Source organism: Stenella coeruleoalba, assembly GCF_951394435.1.
Source record: "Stenella coeruleoalba genome assembly, chromosome: 20".
Taxonomy (NCBI): domain Eukaryota; kingdom Metazoa; phylum Chordata; class Mammalia; order Artiodactyla; family Delphinidae; genus Stenella; species Stenella coeruleoalba.
Genome location: NC_137166.1, coordinates 54,750,801 through 54,771,078, shown reverse-complemented (window position 1 = coordinate 54,771,078; position 20,278 = coordinate 54,750,801). Strand labels below are relative to the sequence as shown.

General features: G+C 47.9%; 1 protein-coding gene across 2 annotated transcripts; it reads right to left on the bottom strand.

Moving 5' to 3' along the window:
• Positions 1-1,879: 1,879 nt before the first annotated feature.
• CACNG7 (calcium voltage-gated channel auxiliary subunit gamma 7) lies at positions 1,880-20,047 on the bottom strand. Of its 2 annotated transcripts, XM_079906945.1 has the most exons (6): positions 19,919-20,047; positions 17,507-17,731; positions 16,741-16,827; positions 16,193-16,333; positions 3,564-3,709; positions 1,880-3,211 (listed from the first exon to the last, which is right to left on the bottom strand). In XM_079906945.1, exons 2-6 carry the CDS (start codon positions 17,700-17,702, stop codon positions 2,954-2,956), a joined length of 828 nt encoding a protein of 275 aa, XP_079763071.1. In that variant the 5' UTR covers positions 17,703-17,731; positions 19,919-20,047; the 3' UTR covers positions 1,880-2,953. The 2 variants fall into 2 exon arrangements, with proteins under 2 accessions (XP_079763071.1, XP_079763070.1); XM_079906944.1 differs by lacking the exon at positions 19,919-20,047 and having other exon boundaries at positions 17,507-17,863.
• Between the last annotated feature and the right edge of the window lie 231 nt (positions 20,048-20,278).

Here is a 20,278-nt window from a genome sequence, read left to right as displayed (position 1 = left end):
AGAATGAGTTTGCATCAAATTCGAAGTCAGATATAGCAGCAGGAGAGAGAAAACTCTGGGATTAGAAAGGAATGGGTGTGAATTCTTTGCATCTTTCAAGCTGGGTGACTTTACCTCCCAGTCTCAGTTTCCTCATCTACAAAATGGGGCTCTTTGGAATGCCTAGCTCAGAGGATGTTTGGGAGAACCCAATGAGCTGATAAATGAAAAGGGCTCAGCACAGTCCCTGACACCTCACAACAGCTTGATCAATGTGTCCGTGGTCATTACAGGATGCGGTAGTGGTTTCAGATGTTGTTCTGATTGCCCCCAAGAGACTAAGTCTAGAAGAGGTGTAGAATCCAAGCTAGCACTGTGTTTCCTTTTTAATATATTTCAAGAATAAGCTTATCTGGGACTTCCCTGCTGGTCCAGTGGTAAAGGATCTGCCTTCCAATGAAGGGGAGGCGGGTTCGATCCTTGGTCAGGGAACTAAAATCTCACATGCCACCGGGCAACTAAGCCCGCGCGCACCACAACTACTGAGCTCGGGCACCTCAACTAGAAAGCCCGCCTGCCGCAAACTACAGAGCCCATGTGCTTTGGAGCCCGCATGCCCGCAACTAGAGAGAGAAAACCCACCACCACAACTAGAGAGAAGCCCTCTCGCCGCAAGGAAGTATACCGCATGCCTCAAGGAAGATCCCGCCTGCTGCAACTAAGACCCGACGCAATAAAAAATCAATAAAATAAATTTAAAAAAAAAGTTTAGCAAACATTCAGGCCGTTTTCAATCCCTCAGTGTGGTAGGTGAGATCACAGATCTTAGAGACCACTTTGAGCCTCCATCCCTCACCTGTAAAACGTGTGTGTGCGCGCGCTCGCTCAATGTGTGTGATAATTCCTACCTACAGGGCTGCTGGGAACATCTCCTGAGATCATGGATGGGAGGAAACTGTGTGGCTCATAGTAGGTGCAATAAATAGTAGCAGTTATCTCTTCACAGAGTGACCAGGCATTAGGAGAAGCCGCTGCTCCCCGGTACAAAAGGAAGGAAGCTCAAGGTTTGGAACCAGCTGAACCTAGTCCCAACTCACAGCTCTGCCGAGTTCCACCTGTGTGACCCTGGGTGAGTCATTTCACCTCAATGGACCTAGCTGCAAAATGAGTCCACTAAACTCAACATGCAGGCTTGGGGAGAAAATTAAATGAAGCAGGTACTTCCCTGGCGGTCCGGTGGTTAGGACTCCGCCCTTCCACTTCAGGGGACACAGGTTCGATCCCTGGTTGGGGAACTAAGATCCTGCATGCCTGCGCAGCGTAGCCAAGAAAAAACAAAATTTTTTTTTAATAAATAAATGAAGCAAGGAAGGTGAGTAATAGTAACTGTTCTCTAAGTGGTCATAGTGATACCAAGAGTTAATTTTTATTGATCCGGACCTGTGTCATTTGCTGTCTTACACGCTTTACATGGCCTGAATTATAAAGTGAGGCTGTTAATTACAATGATTAAGCTATTTAACAAACAACCATCTAACCTTATTTTGTAGCACTCTAGCCACAGCCTCTCCCCCACCCCGCCAGGGTGGAGACCTGGACCCGCCCTCGGTATCCAATGCCCTCCCCCTGGGCAGGCAGAGACGTGTTTGAAATAAAGTTTATTGAAGTTTCTGTCGGTATTTACATATGATACACGGTAAATAACAGAGCCAGGCCCCCCACCCCATCCCTTCCCCACCCCCAAAGTCCCCCTCCCCCCAGCCTCGTTAAAAATCGCTGCGTAAAGACAGGTTAACTGCTGCGGTCCCCCCTCCCCCCTCCCACCTAAGATGCAATCTAAAAGCCCCCGTCCCTCCCCTGCCCCCCTCCCCCCACCCAGGGGGCCTTTCTAGTTCCGTGTACAACACTGTGCTACCTCGCCCCTCCTCCCCTAATAAGGGGGTGGGTGAGTTTCTGGTGACCCCCCCCATCTGTCCAAGGGGGCGGACGGACCCTTGAAAGAGGCCAGAGTTGGGGGTCTGAGATGGGAAGGGGGACTTCAATGAGGGGGAGGGCCAGAAAATGGAAGACTTGGAGGTTTGGGGGGCGTCGACCCCCGCTACTGCCTCTCCCTCCCCCGACGGGGCCTCGAGGGGGAAGAGGCGGGCACAGGCGTGGAAATGGCGTGGAGGAATTCCCTCCACCCTAGGGTCTCCATTCTTGTCGCGTGGTATGTGGGGCTGGATGCACCGACGGGCTTTGGATGAGCGGGTGAAGAGGAGGCCGGGAGACAGAGGAAGGAAAAGAAGCCAAGGTCAGCTGAGAGAGCAAGAAAAGCCGTTAGAGAGAGCCCTCGAAAAGACAGGTAACCTTCAAAAGGCCGAGGAGCGTCCAGCAGGTGAGAAAGAATGGGGTCTCCCGTGGGTGGGGAAGTGGGGGAGGGGACACCATACCTGCGGCCTCCAGCCCCACCCCGGCCGCACTACACCCGAGGACCACGAAAGTCCGGAGGTGAGACTGGGCCGGGAAAGAGAGAAGCCAGGGCAGAGAGCAGAAGAGGATGCTTGGCATTTCTGGCGGCAGCTGGAACCTACTCTCCTGCCCAGAGCCCCTGCAGCGAGGCGGAAGGCTGAGGGACGGCTCGCGGAGGTGGGCGCGCTCGGCCGCTCTGCCCAAGGAGCAGAGGAACCTGGGAGGCGGTACTAGGCAGGGAGGGGAGTGGCCTAAGGAAAAGGGGCGGGTCATCTAGAAGGAGGTGTCATCTGGAAGTGGAAGGGACCAATGAAGTGGAGCGGTCAGGAAAGAGGGAGGGGTTATGGTGACGGGGCGGGGCCACTGGGAAGAGGGCGGGGCTAACGCGTGCGCAGCGTCCTACGGGTGGGACGAGGAGTCCCGAGGACTTGAGGGGCAGCTGCGTTGTGGGGAGACCCATGAGGAGTATGAGGAAGAGGAGGAGGAGGAAGAGGAGGAAGGGGGGCCCTCCGGGGGCGGGGCCTCAGCAGGGCGAGGTGGAGATGTGCAGGTGGTCCGGGTACTTGATGGCTGGAGGGTAGTTCTGCGTCATCTGGATGGATACGTCGCTAGAGATGTCGGAGGGACTGCGGCCGCGGCGCCACGCCTCGGGCTGCAGAAACTGGCCCGAGTAGTCGGAGCAGTCGCTGAGACGCGGGCGGTAGAAGGCCGGGTGCGGACGGTACATCTCCTCCTCCGCGTAGCGCTTGGTGAACAGGTACACGGACATCACGCCAGCTCCCTGTGGCAAGGCAGGGTCAGAGTCGCAGAGGCTGGCCCCGGGCTCCCTCTGACCCCAAAACTCAAGACCCCCAGTCCCTCCTCTCCCAGGACCCAAGATTCCAGGCCTCCAGCTTCCTCCTTTCCCAGAACCCAGGAAGTAGAGCCCCAGTCACCTCCTCCCCAGGATCCCAGGAGTTGGAGCTCCCAGACCCTCCTCCTCCAGGACCCAGGGGTTAGGACCTCAGCCACCACCTCCTTTTAATTCAGAGTCTACACCCACAGCCTCCTCTTCCTCCTGGACCCAGGAATCATGCCCTCCCCCCCAACCCCCCCCATTCAAAACTCTAGAGTCTGGGCCCCACAGACATCACCTCTTTGAGTAGGAAGGAGGAAGCTGCGAAGGCAAAAGACCACCCGTAGCGATAGTGGAAATACTGCTCAGAGCTGCTGGGCCTGTTCATGACCTCGTCGTTGATGCTGGAAATGTAAAGAACCAAGCCCACCACCAAGGAGAGGCCTGTGGGGAGCAGAGGGGTGCCCTTGGCCCATTAGCAGTGGGCCCCTTTCCCCAGCCCCAGGCCCCCTGCATCTCACCGCCATCCTCTCCCCTCTCCTCCCTGCTCTCCCCTGGACGAAATTCCATCCGTTGAAGTTCCTTGTGTGCTGGGCCTCGGCTGGGTGCAGGAAGCCCAGAGATAAATCAACAGCCTCCTCCTCCCTCCCACCCCCACCCCTAATCTGCCATCCAGGAGCTCACAATGCAATTGGGGCAGGCAAACATGAACACTGATCAACAGTCACATCCATGGTGACATGTACTGTAAAGAAAACAGTAGCACAGAGCTCTGTGGGTCCAGAAGAGGCACCAAGCCCACCTGGGGCAAGGGTGGGGGGAGCCAAGGAAAGCTTCCTGGAAGCATGACTTTGTCGAAGTCCTAAAGGATGAGGCCCAGGGAAGAATTAGGGTTTACCATTATACCACTCCAGGCAGGGCAGAGGGGACAGCATGGGCAAAGAGTTGGAGGGGGAACAATGAACTGATCCCTCCACGTAGCTAAAACATGAACCACAGCCACAAGAAATGAGGCCAGAGAAGGGGGCAGGGGCATTGCCATGATGAGGCTCGAATGCCAGGCTGAGGAGCTTGGCATCAATGCCAAGGGCACTAGGGAGCCATGGACGGTCTGAAGCAGAGGAAGGACAAGGCCAGATCGAAGTGTTAGAAGATCCTTGTGGGGCTGATTGGTTCTGGGAAGAGATTGGAAGGGAGAAACTGGATATTGTGATATTCCAAGGGAAGGAGGATGAAGCTGAGCTGAAGCTGTATAGATCATAATAGCAACAACAACAACATCAATAACAATAATAATAATAGCAACTGCTTATATAGGTCTTGCTCTAAGCTACGCACCATTCTCAGTGTTATATATGCATTAACTCATTCAAACCTCAACACTTACAAATTGGTATCATTTTTATCTCCATTTACAGCGGAGGAAATAGAGGCACATGGAGAAGGTGGAGAGGAGAGGTCTGATTTGAAAAATTTTAAGAGGCAACTATCACTTCTTCAAGCTGAACTTTCTTTTAAACAGTAGCCATGCAGAGCGATAGCCATACGTAGGGGGGCTTAAAGAGGCTATAAAAATCCCTCCCCCCAAATTAATCCAAGTAATCCTCATCAGCATCTTCCCCTAGAATCCTACAAATAAACATTCGTGTGCCCGTCGCACCCAGAATAAATCTAAATTCCTTCCACTGCCTACAAACGAGGTTAGCAAACACAATGACCGCCCAGGGCTAAATCCAGCCCACCTCCTGTTTTCGTGTGGCCTACTAGCTAAGAATGGCTTTTATATAATTAAATGGTTGAAAAAATCAAAAGAAGACTATGTTGTGGCACGTAAAAAGTATATGAATTTCATTTGGCAGTTCCTCAAAGTGTTAAAGATAGAATTACCATATGACCCAGCGATTCCACTCCTAGGTATTTACCCAAGAGAACTGGAAACATATGCTCACACAAAAACTTGCGCACGAATGTTTGCAGCGGCATTATTCATAATAGCCAAAAAGTGGAAACAACCCAAACGTCTATCAACTGAATGGACGAACAGAATGTGGTATAGCCATATAAAGGAATATTATTCAGCCAAAGAAAGGAATGAAGTATGCACTTATACTACCACACGGATGAACCTAGAAACTGTGCTAAGGGAGAGAAGCTAGATGCGTAAGAGCACATATTGTATGGTTCCATTTATATGAAATGTCCAAAACAGGCAAGTCCATAGAGATAGAAAGTGGGTTAGTGGTTGCCAGGGGGTGGGGTGGAGGGGGGATCATGATTAGCAATTAAAGGGAGTGAGGTTTCTTTTTGGGGTGATGAAAATGTGGTAAAATTAGGTCATGCAGATGGTTGCACAACCTTGTGAATAGACTACAACTGCTGAATATATGAACTTTATGTTGTGTGAATTATAATGTCTCCATTTAAAAAGCATATGAATTTATAATTTCAGGGTCCATAAATAAACTTTTGTTGGGACACAGCCACGCCCATTTGTTTACATTTAGCCTATGGCTGTACCGGCAAAACTGAGTAGCTGCAGCAGAGGCTGTACGGCCAGTAAAGCTGAAAATATTTGTTATCCGGCATTTTACAGAAACATGTACCTGACCCCTGGACTGCAATGCCTACAGGGTCACCTGCCAAACTCATCTCTAGCCATTTCTCCTTGCACCTGCTACTTAGGTCCCACTCTTGCTTGAACACAAGCTCATTTCTGCCTCAGGGCCTTTGCTCTCTCTGTTCCCTTGAACTGGAATGCTCTTCCCCCAGATTTCCACATGTCTCCCTCTGTCACTTCATTTATTATTATTATTATTTTGGCCGCATGGCATGTGAGGTCTTAGTTCCCCGACTAGGGATAGAACTTGCTCCCCCTGCAGTGGAAGCACGGCATCCTAACCCCTGGTATCTGTCACTTCATTTAGATCTCTTATTCCTTGTCACCTCTTTAGAAAGGACTTCTATGATCTCCTTGTTTTAAAAAATTGCCCCTTCACTCAGAATTAGAGAAATGCAGGTGAAAACGATGAGGACATACCATTTCTCATCCATCAGATCGTCAAAAAAAGCTTCACAACATACTCTTTGTGAGGCAAAAGGTACATAAAATACATATATGCGTCTGCTTATTTTTACAAAGAGAGACACAGGAGGGGAAACAAACATGAAGTTGATTACTTTAGGTAGGTGAGAATAGGAAGGAAGAGATGGGAAGGAAGTGGCACTCCTCTGAGTATATATTTTTGCATAATTTTGACCTTTGGAACTATGCTAATATTTTATATATTCAAAAGATAAAATCAACAAGGATCTAGGGCTTCCCTGGTGGTGCAGTGGTTGAGAATCTGCCTGCCAATGCAGGGGACACGGGTTCGAGCCCTGGTCCGGGAAGATCCCACATGCCACAGAGCAACTAAGCCCGTGCGCCACAAACACTGAGCCCGCGTGCCTAGAGCCCGTGCTCCGCAACAGGAGAAGCCACCACAATGAGAAGCCTGTGCATCGCAACAAAGAGTAGCCCCCACTTGCTGCAACTAGAGAAAGCCTACGTGCAGCAACGAAGACCCAATGCAGCCAAGAATAAAATAAATTATTAAAAAAAAAAAAAACAAGGATGGGGAAAACAACAAATTGAATACAAACAAAAATAAATGAAGCTAATTTATATCAGATGAATAATACAACCACAGGAGGGGGGAAAGTAGTAATCCAAGTAACTTTTGGACAAAGTACTTTGAATATATATCTCAGTTTAAAGACAGAAAGGTCTGTGAAGAAATCTTGAACTGTATTTAATAAATTTTTATTGGGAGTGGTGTAGGGGTAGCAGTACTTAAGTTATTCTGTGTGAATAGTAGGGTTGAGCAAATGTGCAAATATACTGATGTTTTGGGGAGGTGGAGATCTCATTCCGAAAGAAGGAAGATACAAATCAGAATGGAGTAAAGTCAAGAAAGACCCTTGTGGTGTCAGTATAAACTCCTGTTTTACAAATATATGTAATTTCCCAGCTCATATCCTGAAACATCCTAGGAGCAGTGACACCCCAGCAGCAATGAGCACACCTAGCACCCAGATTTTGGTCTCTACTATCACCCCCACTACATCAGGAGCTAGGAAGAAACAGCTCATTTGAAGCCTGAGGCAGGGGCAGTAAAGGTGTACTGGTACCACAAAATAAGGAAGTACTCAAAAAAAAAAATGTTGGAGACGTGTCAAAAGAGGACACAGGAACTCATCTGAAGGAGGTCCCTGATAGCCCAACTGGGGACAATCTGAACATCAAAATGAATACTAAAAGTAATGACATACAATACACTGAATTTTTAAAAAATGTGAATCCATACTGATATATTCTTTAAGGAAATAAATAATAAAAGAAAAGAGAAAATTTGGGAATTCCTTGGCAGTCCAGTGGTTAAGACTCCACACTTTCACTGCTGAGGGGCCAGGTTCAATCCCTGGTCTGGGAGCTAGAATCCCACAAGCCACGTGCCCCCCAAAAAAAAAACAAATTCTTCTTTTCGGTGACATCCATGTAGATAGAACAACAGAGTTAAGAAAACACCATTTTGCAACCCTTGTAGTAATATTAGGATTTAGGCAAGCATCGTCGACAGTGGACATTAAATCACTGTATGACAGAATCTCCCCATGGAATATCTATTAACTACAAAGAGATTTTTGAAAACTTCCTTTATCATAAAGGAACCTGACAGATACCATGTGAACCAGGAAACCAAAGCTAACATCACCAATAATGGGGCAAACGGACACCCCGACCTCCTGATGTGATCGTGACGCTACTTCGTTTATGTAGTGTCCCTACTGGTAATTTGTAACATGGATCCACTCCTGTGGAAACTGTGGGGTGTTCTACAAAACACTGGCTGCATTCTTCAAAAAAACATCAACATGAAAGATTTTTTTTTTAAGGTACAGGAACTATATAAAAGATGAAAGGAGGCGAAAGAGACACAGCAAGGAAAAACAGAACTGGATCCTGAATCAGGGGAAAAACTGACTATAAAAGGCAGTGTGGAGACAACTGGTGAGATTTGAATATGAACTGCGTATCAGCTGTAATACTGTATAAGTGTTAAACTTCCTGAATTTGATGATTGTACTGTGGTTAGGAAAGAAAATGCACTTGTGCTTAGGACATAATTGCTGACGTATTTAAGAGTGAAGTGTTTGCAATTTATGGTCAGGTGGTTATATAATAATATAATATAATATAAATTACATAATATATACATATATAGATATATACACATAAGATACAAAGAAACAGAAATACAAATGTGGAAAATGTTATAAATTGGTCCCAGTGAAGAATATATGAAAGTTCCTTATATAACTCCTGCAACTTTTCTGTATGTTTAAAATTTTTCCAAAGCAGCACATTTTGAATCAAATGGACATCCCCAAACAGGATTTTTCCCCCAAGGTGCCAAAATGTTACCCTGCAAATGACTTATTCGTTGTAAAGAGAAAAATGTACCTTTTCAATGGAGAGCTCTAATGATCACCCCCTTTACCAAGGGTTCAAACTTTGTTCCACTCCGGTAGGAACAACTTGACGTTATTTGCTACCTGAAGGGATGGGCTGTAAAGAACATGGTACCACCTCTAAATCTTGCCAAATATATTTAACCAGAATCTAATCAAGTCTCTACCCTGGACATAACTTCCAGGCTACAGAGAATACAAAGAAAGAGGAACAAATCAAAGGATGCCACAAGGAAACAAATAAATGTGGTTTGTGGGGTGTTCTACAAGACACCCTGTCCTGCAGATTTCAAAATGACAATGGTATGAGCCAAGCTGTAATACTTAAGCAAGTGTCTGATCTTAACATCTCAAAAAGCGACACAACCAGATAGTATTAGGTCTCCTGATGCAATACAGTAGGACATAATAGCACCACCTATCTATGAAGTATTTTATCACCACCACCCACCCCCAAAAAAAGCAAACCTGGATCTGATCTACAGTTTTACAAGAAAACACAGGATGGAAGAGCATATTAAATCACAAAAACACAATTAGAAAGATCTAGAGTGTGGGAATTCTCTGAGACAAATGACTAGATTTCTTCAACAAATAAACGGCAAGGAAAAAAATAGAAGGAGAAGGACTGTTACAGATTAAAAGAGGCTTCAGAGATCTATCAACTAAATGCACAAGTGGAATTTGGATCCTGGTCTGCAAGAAACTAATGGTAAAAAAAAAAAGGCATTTATGAGACAAGTGGGGAAGTTGAACACTAACTAGATATTAATTTACATTAAGCAGCTATTCTTAATTGTTTGGGCATGACAGTGGCACTGTGGCTAGTTAAATAACAAAGTACTGATTTCTCAGAGATATACTGAAATATTTGTGGATAAAACGATTTAATGTTTGAGACCAACTTTAAAATCACGTAGTGAAGATACAGAAGGGAGGTATGGCAGTATGACTAAAAAAAGATTCACCATATGTTGATAATTGTTGAAACTGAGTGAAGGGTACATGGCAAATTATACTATCCTTTGTATATTTTTATAATGAAATATATTTTAAAAGTCAGTGTTGTGAAAAAATATAGTATGGAAACTATTCTAGACTAAAAGAGAATTGACTAAATGCTACGCGTAAACAGACTGAATCCTGGTTCTGGGGGAAAAGCTATAAAAGGCGTTCTTAGAACAACTGGGACAGTTTGAAAATGGAATGAATTATATTATGGAATTATTGTAAAATTTCTAGATTTGATAATGGTGTTGTAGTTATGTAGAAAATGTCATTACTCTTAAGAGATGCATATCAAAATGGTTAGAGATGAACGATCACGATGCCTGCAACTTACTTTCAAACGGTAAAGCCAGAAACAAACAAAAACCAAACTGTGTGTAAAGAGAGAGACGGAATATAGCAAAACTTCAGCAAAATGCAAGTATCTATGTGGATCTAGGTGGAAGAAGTACCAGTGTTCACTGTACTATTCTACAGATTTCAGAGTTTTCTTTAAAAATTTGGAGTGATTGAGGTAAGATTAAATAATGACGTTCCCATCCATCTCCTTCCCCTTAACTGTTTTATTTATCTTCGTTGCACTTGTCACTACCTAACATTATATTTTCTATCTATTTGTAGTTTTTTAGTCATGAATCTCCTCCACTTCCTCTAGGATGCTTGAAACTAGTCTACCTTGTTTCCTACTGCATTCCTAGCACCTGGTGCAAGATCCAGCAGATAATAAATACTGGTTGAATGGATGAATATACTTGCATGCACCTGGAACTTCGAGCTCGTTAGCTGCTTTTCCCTTTTAAGTCCACTCTAAATCCCCATTCCTCTGTCTCCTTTAAGAATTAGCTTTTGCTGAACTTCCAGAGCACTTTCAACTTCTGGTATTCCATAATTTTGATGTTCAAGAAGAGGGGGCCCATGAAGTGTTACATGGTGAAGGCATCTGCTATAGGTCTTGAAAGATGAGCAGGTTTATAGGAAAAGGATACCTAGGGAATTCCCTAGCGGTCCAATGGTTAGGAGTAGGTGCTTTCACTGCCAGGGACCCGGGCTCAATCCCTAGTCCGGGAATTAAGAGCCCACAAGCCATGAGGCATGGCCAAAAATAAATAAAATAAAATAAAATAAAATAAAGGCAATGCGTGACTCTAAACGGGATCCTTAAAAAAAAAAAAAAAAAAAAAAAGGAAAGAAACAATACTTAAAGATCCTTTAAAAAAAAAAAAAAGAAAGAAACAATACCTTGATTCCCAGTCCCCCATCCAAGGATGGTCCATCATCAAGTAATGTCTATGTTACTTCCTGAATCTCTCAAAATCTAAACCCCTTTTTGCATCCCCAAGTCCTCCGACCCAGCTAAGGCTTATTCCCTATGCCTGTTCCACTGCCTACAAATCTTTATCCCCCTGTTTTAGATACTGGTTCTTTCTAAAGCCCATACCTGCTAACCACTCCTGCCTCACCTCAAGTCCCATGTTTCACATTTCAGTTGTAAATAACAAACATTCTCCATACAGAGAGTCAGGAGCAGGGGTGATGAGAAGGAGACAAATATTTCCAAGGAGAAGAAAAATAAGAAAAAAAAAGAAACAGAGAAAGAGCTTTTTGTTGTTGTTTTTCACCCTTGTTTTTAGTAATTGAAAGTTGTCTAAAAACAACGTCAAAAGGTAAGTTATTCTTGTCATTCTTTCTCCTTCCTGGTCATTTTACAGTGGCTCTGCTTCTCTAAAAAATAACGTTCTTTTCCCTTTTTTCCCCTTCTCCCTTTTTCTCTCTCCCTTCCCCCTTCCCTGCTCTGTAATCCAACTCTCTCCCTCCCCCCTCCGCTACATCTGCTTCAGAATACTTAGAGCACAGTAGGCAAGAATCACCTACATTCCAAGCTCAACAGGCACAAGCTGCTTTAGAACAAAGAGTTTCAGGACCACGGAGAGCTACACAGCTGGCTACTTGTCTTAGCTGCTTTCTAGGGTCTTAACACATGCTGTGAATTCCATCTCTGTACAAGGCACTTTTCTCTCTTCACGTGAAAAACCTCCCCTCGCCCTTTCTGCATCGTCAACTTAGATGTCACCTGCTCCTGAAGTTGTGGTCGTTCCCACCCTTCCCACCACCTTATTGTGTCAGCTTAATGCATCTTCGCTTTTCCCAGAATGCCCTGAGCTGTCTTTACCATGCATCCCTTCTACATTCATTGTGGACTTTGTGCCAGCAACTCATCTAGGCTCTGAAGATACAAGCAAGAGCATGTTCCTGCCTCTTGGAGTTTACATTCCAGTAGAAGGAGACAGAAAATGAAGATGACAATAGCAATAAGTGCTATGAAACAAATATAAAATAGGGAATGTGACGGATAGTATAGTGGGGGCAAAGCAACATGGGGTACCACTGTCAGAGAAAGAAACTCTGAAGAGGGAAAGTTGGAGTCTTTGAGAATTAGGGGGAAGAGACTTCCAAACATGGAAGTGAGGCTGAGATGATCATTTTTGAGGAATAGACTGAGGCCAGTGCAGCTGAAGTTACAAGCAATGGAGAGAGTGTTAGTGAGTTAGGTAATAAGGCCAGAGGTCTGAACAGTGGCCAAATCATGGAAGACCTTGTAAGCCAGCATGAGGAATTGGGATGTATTCTAAGTGCAATGGAAATCCATTAAAGGGATTTAAGCGTTGTGTGACAAGCACTGACGCACATGTAGCTGGGAGCTGTTTTGTGGCTGACTGCCTGCAGACTGTCATGCATTCCAATATACATTAGGTGCAGACAAATACTGTTTGATTCCACTTATACGAGGCACCTAGAATAGTCAAATTCATAGAATCAGAAAGTACATTGGTTGATGCCAGGGACCAGGCGGGGGGTTGGGGAGGGGGAATGGAGAGTTAGTGTTTAATGGGGACAGAGTTTCAGTTTAGGAAGGTGAAAATTCTGGGAGATGGATGATGGTGAGGGCCGCACAACAATGTGAATGTACTTAGTGCCACTGAACTGCACAGTTTAATATGGTTAAAATAGTATGTTTTATATTATGTGACTTTCACCACATTAAAAAAAAAAAAAGATTCAGTATGTCACCAGCACCCAGCACAGGGCGTGGCATGTAAGATGTCTCTGTAAATGTTTGATGAGTGAATGAATGAATGAGCAGATGCATAGAGCATGATTGAGGATCAGGGGTTAATATGAGCCATGCATGGGAAGCATGCCTCTTATGACCTGGAAAAAGAAAATCAATGTCACTCCAGCCTCCTCCCCTTCTCTCACCAACCATATCCAGTCAGTCATCTGGTTCTATTGATTCTTCTGTCAATATCCCTCTCTCTCAAAGCCATCCAGTCACCTTTATCCTTCCACACCCCCTCCCAGCTCAAACCTTATCTGCTAGTGCCCGGACCAATGCATAAGCCTCCTCCTCTGTTTGCCCAGTTCCAGTCTCTTTCCTTCTAGTGCATTCCAAACACAAGTCCCTGAGGGATCTTTAGCGTCCCGGTGTGACCCTATCCCTTTCCTGCCCCAGCCCTCTCACCACTTTCTCCAAAATTGAATGCCAACTTCACCATTTCCCCGACCTCGGGCAACTCTCGTCTCTTTCTAAGTCTCAGTTTCCTCATGGGGAGCATGAGGTGGTTGGACTAGATCATTCCATTCCAAGATCTAAGATATTGTTGGTACTATTTCCATTCTTTCCCCTGTTTTTTGGGCCCCATCACGGAGCATGCAGGATCTTGCTTCCCAGACCAGGGATCGAACCCGTGCCCCCTGCAGTGGAACTGCAGAGTCTTAACCACTGACCACCAGGGAAGTCCCCCTTTCCTCTCTTTTAATCTCCTTTGTCTTTAGGATTTTTAACTGTGGTAGGGCAGCAGAGCGCCAGGGTGAAAGTCTGGTTTGGAATCCTTCTTCCACTATGGAGCAACTTCTGAGTGCTTCGGTTTCCTCAAGTGGAAAATGGGAATAATGATAGCATCTGCCTTATGAGGGGAAGAAAAAGAAATAACTTAATTTGCACAAAGCACTTAGAACTTCCCCAAACCATGGCCCTCAATAAAGTGTTTATTATCACGGTTGTTGTTGCTACTACAGCTATTTATGAATGTATGTGTGTATGTATTTATTTTAAATTACCACGTGTTGAATACTTACTGCTATAGACCAGGCACTGGGTTGGCCCTTCACGTCCGTGATCTAGAGCAGGGGTCAGAAAACTACTGTCTGTCCTGCTGCCTGTCTTTGTATGGTTTGCGAGCTAAGTGTGGTTTTTACATTTTTTTAATGGTGGGGAAAAAAAAACAAAAGAAGAAGAATATTTCATAACCCATGAAAATTACACTGAATTCAAATTTCAGGGTCCATACATAGGATGATTGGAACATAGCCAGGCCCATTGCTTCCCCTCTGGTTGCTCACAAAGCCTGAAATATTTACTATTTTTGCCCTAAGCAAAAAGTTTGCTGACCCCTGAACAAGACTGGTCCTCTCAACAGCTCCAGAAAGGAAGGCTGTAACTCACACACCGAGTAAGTGGTAGGATTTTAACCCAGGTCTTTCTAGGTTCACAAGAGCAGGTGCCTTCAGCCACTACCCCCTACAACCTGTAAAGCACACAACTGGATACTTTGGGTGGGGTGCATAGGTCATAGTCTATGAAATGAAGTTCAGGAAGCGGGGTTCAATCCCCACCCATTACTCTATTATTACATCAGAGGCCTGACTTGCAGCCCTGAAGGCACCATTGATCCTCAGCTTGACCTTGGGAAGTCAGGTCCTGATGCAAATCAGGTCCACGAGCATGGCTTTTGGGAAGAGAATGTCCTCGGTTCTAACGCCAGCGCTGCCCTTTACCAGCTATGTCACCTCTTTTGTTTCAACTTCCGTGAACCACGAACAATGGGATTTTCCTTCTTCTAATGTTTCAGGTGGGTTGAATAAATGTTCCCATGCTCCTTACCCTTGCCCCACTTTCTGTCTCTCTAGGCCACTATTTTTCCATCTGACACTCTGGGATGGAGATATTCTACGTGTCTTATTTTAGCTCTGTGTCTGGCTCTACATGCTGTGATTCAAATTTGCACAGAGGTTGCACCCTGGTTTCCCTGGGAAAAGGTCTCATCAGGTTAGGCTGGAAACACGGGGGAGGTTTAGCCTGGAGAAAGCTGGGTGAGGAAAAGGGAGGAGACTGGGGGAGAGGATATTTGAAGATCTATCTTCAACTATTTGCAGAGCCAAGTCAAAAGAGGCAGCCGAATGCGGTCCCAAAGGGACAGAACGGAAACGAGACCAACAGCGGGGTTTGTTCATAACGTATCAACTGAATTAAAAGGGCACGAATGGGGTTTAATTAAATCACGTTGAGTTAAGTCGAATTGAACTGAAGAAATGAGTCAGAATAGATTGGGGTTAGTTGGGCCAGACTGATGGAGTTAAGTGTGTCAGAGCTGAGGTGATCTGGGCTGACCTGAGCTGAGCTGGACCAAATTGGACTGGACTGAGCTGAAATTTGGAGAAGGGTAGCACTTCAGAAACAGCTCTACTCTGGAGCTCAGGACACTTGGGTCCCTGGGGAGCCAGCATTATGTTGGTATCTTAGGCAACTCCCTGCACAACTGCAGGCCTCGGTATCCCCATTTTATCAAATGAGTGCTAATAATAACTCCCGGGCAGAGATGTTATGAGAAGGTTATGAGATCACTCATGCAAAAGAACCCTGAATCTCAAAAGAAACGAGAACTATAAACAAACGTTGAACTCTAGCTAATGACACACATGGTGAAGAATTTAGGGCAAAGTGTACTGATGCCTGCAACTCACTTGGAAATGCATTTTAAAATGATAATAAGATAGACTGATGGATGGGTAGAGAGACAGATGGACAGATACAGGATAGAGCACATCTGTGGTATGGTAATGGTCGACCGTAAGTGGTGGGCACAGGGTTCTTTCAACTTTTCTGGTTGAAAAATGTTCAAGTAAAATGATGCACAGAACATAAAGAGCCTTGTAATCTGTTAATTGCTCAAATATCAGGAGTGGTTAAAAATACAGCCTCTGGAGGCGAAATGCGTGAGTTTGAATCCCATCTCTGCCTCTCACTGGTTGTATGGCCCTGAGCAAATGACTTCATTTCTCTGAGTGTTTGTTTCCATATCTGTAAAATGGGGCTATTAATAGGATTTACCTCACAGGGTTGTTGTGAGTATCAGAACAGAGCCTGGCACCTAATTAGCACCCAACAGGCATTCGCTGTGATTTGGCGGCTAGCTCCATTTCACAGAGGAGGGAAGTGGGACTCAGAGAGGTTCTGCAACTCCTCCAGGATTACACAGCAAGGAAGTGGCTTTCCTATTGGAAGAGGAACCCCAGGTTCCTGGAACCTAAAATAGTCCCACGGCCTTTAAGTCTTTTCCTTGGGCTTACCCGATAGGATGAAGAAGATGCCAGAAACGAAGGCCAGAATGGTCCTCTGTGGGCGGATGTGGCCGATGTTGCTGATGACGAAGGCGGTGAACACGAGGAAGAGACTGACCATGGGGAAGGGGGTGGCTGTGCGCACTGTCTCTGGGGGAGGGGTAAGAAGAAAGACAGGGGTGAGGGGGGACTCTCCAGGAGGACACCTCCCCGTTCTCCTGACCCCTCCACTTCCACCCCCCACCTCCCAGCCCTGACCCCTCTCTTTTATGTGGTTCCTCCCCTTTCTGAAACTTCCACTGCTGGCCCCACCCCTTCACACAGGCCACACCTCCTTTGGTTTGACCCCACCCCTTGCCTATTGACTCCACCCACTTCCCAGGCCCCACCCCTTCAACCTGGCCCCTCCTCCTTACCCAAGCACTCTGCCTGCTGTCAAGCCTCCACTCCTTCCCTCCCACCCCACCCCTTCTCTGGTCCTAGCCTTTCTCCCAGGACCCGCCCTGCCACCCTGCACCCTTGTTGCCTGACCCTCCCCACCCCCTGCCTCCCCTCACTCAGAATATTCTCCGTGTTTTCCGTCACCAAGTTGATCTCCGGTTCAAGGAAATATTCTGAGGCCACGCAGCGACCCTTTTCCCGGCCTGAGGGGAAGATAAGAAGGCAGGGCTGGATGAGAGGCTCCTGAGCTTTGGAGAGGCAGTCAGGGGCAGGACGCACAGTAGAGAGACCCCAGGATGGGAATGTGAGGTTTAATCCAAGGATCATGGTCTGTACTACTCTTAGGGGGTCGCAGAAGGGGGTGGGCAGGAGTCCGAGAGCTCCTATTGCAAGCTGCCTTAGAGTCCCTTGGATGGAGGACAGGGCTGGAAGACTGAGTCCCAAGTGAGGAGGGGCTATGGGCCAGGACTCCTGGATCCCTAAAGAGGTAAGGTCTGGGGGGTGAGGTGGGACAGGATTCCTAGAAGGAGTGGTCTCTGGGGTAGCTGGGAGGCACAGTTTTGTTGTTTTTTTTTTTATTCCTATTCAGCTCTGGAACTGTCCAGGAGACAAGTTCTGAACTTAGACTGCTGCTTCTAAGGGGCCAGGGGCTCCAGGAGGTTACAGGGATTAGGGACCTGGAGATTGTGTGAGCATTAAGGTTCTTAGATCCAGGGAATAAAGGGCTAGAAATTGAATCTCCAGGTAGAAATGTGACTCTCCAGGAGAGAAACAGGACTGATTTCTGGATTTCTGGCACCCATGGGATGGAACTATGGATAAAGACTCTCGGATCCCAAGCAAGGCAGGGACAGTTGACTGGTGGGCAGGTGAGGTCCGTACCTGCGAAGAAGCAGACACGCCATAGGCCGGCATGCAGCGCCATCTTGACCTCCGTGGTCTGGTTCTGTGGCAACACCGTTCCCTCTTCCATGTACAGCCAGTAGTCCGTGCTGACCGCAATGCCCACAAGCAGCAGGCCACACGCACCAAAAACGCTGCTCAGCAGGGTCAGGGCGCGGCTACTGCAGTGACTCATCCTCAGCGGCGGGGGGCGCCCTGCGGGGCCTGAGGGTCGGGAAGCTGCAGTGGAGGGCCCTGATGGGACGACTAGAGTCCCCAGACCCCATGCAGCCACGTGGGACATCGGACCCAGGCCAGAAACAACAATCCCCAAACTGAACCCTCTAAAATCTGACCTCTGTGTCCTGACCTACAATTCCATCCCTGGATTTGAACCAGTAACTTGTCTAGAAAACCTAACCTAGGCCACCAATCCTGACTCCAGGCCCAGACCTAACACCCTGACCCCTTTCTTTTGGACTCTGTCTCTGAATAGCAACTAGAAATCCCCCAAGTGGGTCGCTAGCCAAGGACCCTAACCCCATACCCTGGCCTTGACCTCAGACCTCCCATCTAAGTTTAAACCCTTAACATCCAATTCTAATACCAAGACCTTGACCTTTTAACTCTGACATGGTGTCTTGACCTCAATTTGGTATCCCAGTCTGAGATCATGGACCACGACCCAGATCCAAGATTCCAGAACCTTAATTCCCCCCTCCCCTCATCCCAAATCCCCGCAGGCCCCTGAACCTGGAATGCTAGAACTCCACCCCATGTTGCTGGATCCCAGAATATTGGGGCCCAGAGACCTGGAGCCAGGATTTTGGCTAGAGACTCCAGAACGTCAAAACCATGATCTGGGAGTCCCCCATCTCAGCACCCTAATCAGAGCACTCCAGTCAAACAAGTGACCCTCCTTCAAACTAGGGATCAGTGCTCTGAGCTCTAAAACCCAAATCAGGAAGCCCAGGATCCCCATTCCCCCCATCCCCATTACAAGATCCCCAGATTCCCTACCAGAGGTTCTGGACTCCAACTTCCCATACTAGGATTTCCAAATACAGACCCTCTTCCACATGCAACCTGGAACGCAGATCTCCCTAACACTGGACCCTCAAAAAAGAAATCCTCAGTTCAAGGCTGTGGCCTCCAAAATTCCAGCCAGAAATCTGGAGACTCCAACTAGGGAGCTCTTAATCCCTTACCCGCCACACTCACCCTTTATCAAGAACATTTCCCTAAACCACACAGTCTCATGATTTGGGAGGCTCAAATTGCAATCCCCATCCTATCTCAGAGACCTCAACCTACATGAATACCACAATCTCCATCACCGTTTTAACTATGAAGGTTAAGACCCCGAATCAACAGCCCCCCAACAATGCAGCCAAGACTTGAGACCCCACTCTCCTGAACCAGAATTCTTAGCCTTGAAACTTGACACCACCCCAATAAGAACCCTGGAGTTTGAGACAATCTTCATCCCGCCTGCCCCCCCCCCCCATTGCAGCATCTAGTGCCCCCAGCCCACCCGCCACGCCCCCAGCCTCCTGGAGGATTCAGGAATCCGAGGCTGGCAGGGCTCCGACCAGCTTTTCCTCCCATCCCCCGTCCCATGGCTCCAGGGCTTGACTGCTAGCTGTCTGCTCCTCTTCCAGTCCACTCACCTCGGAAACCAGCATCAAAAACCCTGTCACCCTGACTGTCTTAGTCCCAGGTAGGTGACCTCAGCTCCCCCCATTGGCTTCTCAGACTCCCAGCTGGGACCTTGCCAACGTCACCCTTCTCACTTCCCCTCTGGAGGTCCCCTCCTTCCTTGCTTGATTCCTCCTCACTCTAAATGGCCCGCCCAGATCTCCTCATTCTCCTCCAGCCTCCAGCCCTTCCTCCTTTGGGACCCCCCCTCCCCCCCAGGCCCGGAGCCTCCTTCTTATCCTTCTTTAGCCCAGCCTTTCCTGGATATAGGCTTCTGGATCCCCGGGGTCCCATTCTCCAAGCCCCAAGTCCAAACTCCACCTCCCTTCAATACCTTGGGAGACGTGCTCCCTCTTTCTGGGGACCCCTTCTCAGACTCCAGCCTGCCTTTACTGGGCCCAGGCCCTCCCCGCTCAGCCAGGACCGCCTCCCTCAAGGACCTGGCCTGCACCCTCCCCGGTGCCCACGGTCTCCAAGACTCGGACATTAAGAGTATAGTTGCCCCACTCTGGGACCCTCGGACCCCGTCCTCCCAGATTCCTTAGGCCCAAATGTCCCTCCATCCCCCATTGCCCCCGAACTCGGGCGTCCGACCGCCAAAATGTCAGCCCCCGGAGCCACTCAGGCCCCTTTTAGCCCAAGCCCCGTCCCCCAGCCACCTCCAGAGGAACCCCCCGCGCCCACCTCCTTCCAGGACCCTCCCCTCGCGCTCACCTCGCTCAGGGTTGGGCGGACGCTCCGGGCCGCGGGCCCCGCAGCCGCATGACCGGCCCCGCGGCTTCCCCCGGCCGCCGCCGCCGCCGCCGCCGCCACCGGGGTCGCCGGTGCCCGCGCCCCCCGCCCCCGCCCCGGAGCCCGGCGTCCCGGCCCCCTCCCGGCCTCCCACCCCCCACCCCCCGCGCCCGCGGCCTCACTCGGCGGACGACGCCGGGAGCTGGGACCGGCGGCCGCTCATTGGCTACTGAGGAGGAGGGGAGGGGCAGGGAAGGAGAGGGGAAAGGATGCGGGGAGGGAGGGAGACGGGCCTCGAGAATGGGGGAGGCAGAGAGCGAGAGAGAATAGAAACAGAGGTAG

Coding starts and splice junctions, on each gene's coding strand:
- CACNG7 (XM_079906944.1), bottom strand. CDS start 17,810: ATGTCCCACGTGGCTGCATGGGGTCTGGGGACTCTAGTCGTCCCATCA. Junction 3,710..16,192: donor CATCTTCTTCATCCTATCGG/GTAAGCCCAAGG, acceptor TGCTCCCCACAG/GCCTCTCCTTGGTGGTGGGC. Junction 3,212..3,563: donor CCTCCTTCCTACTCAAAGAG/GTGATGTCTGTG, acceptor GCCTTGCCACAG/GGAGCTGGCGTGATGTCCGT.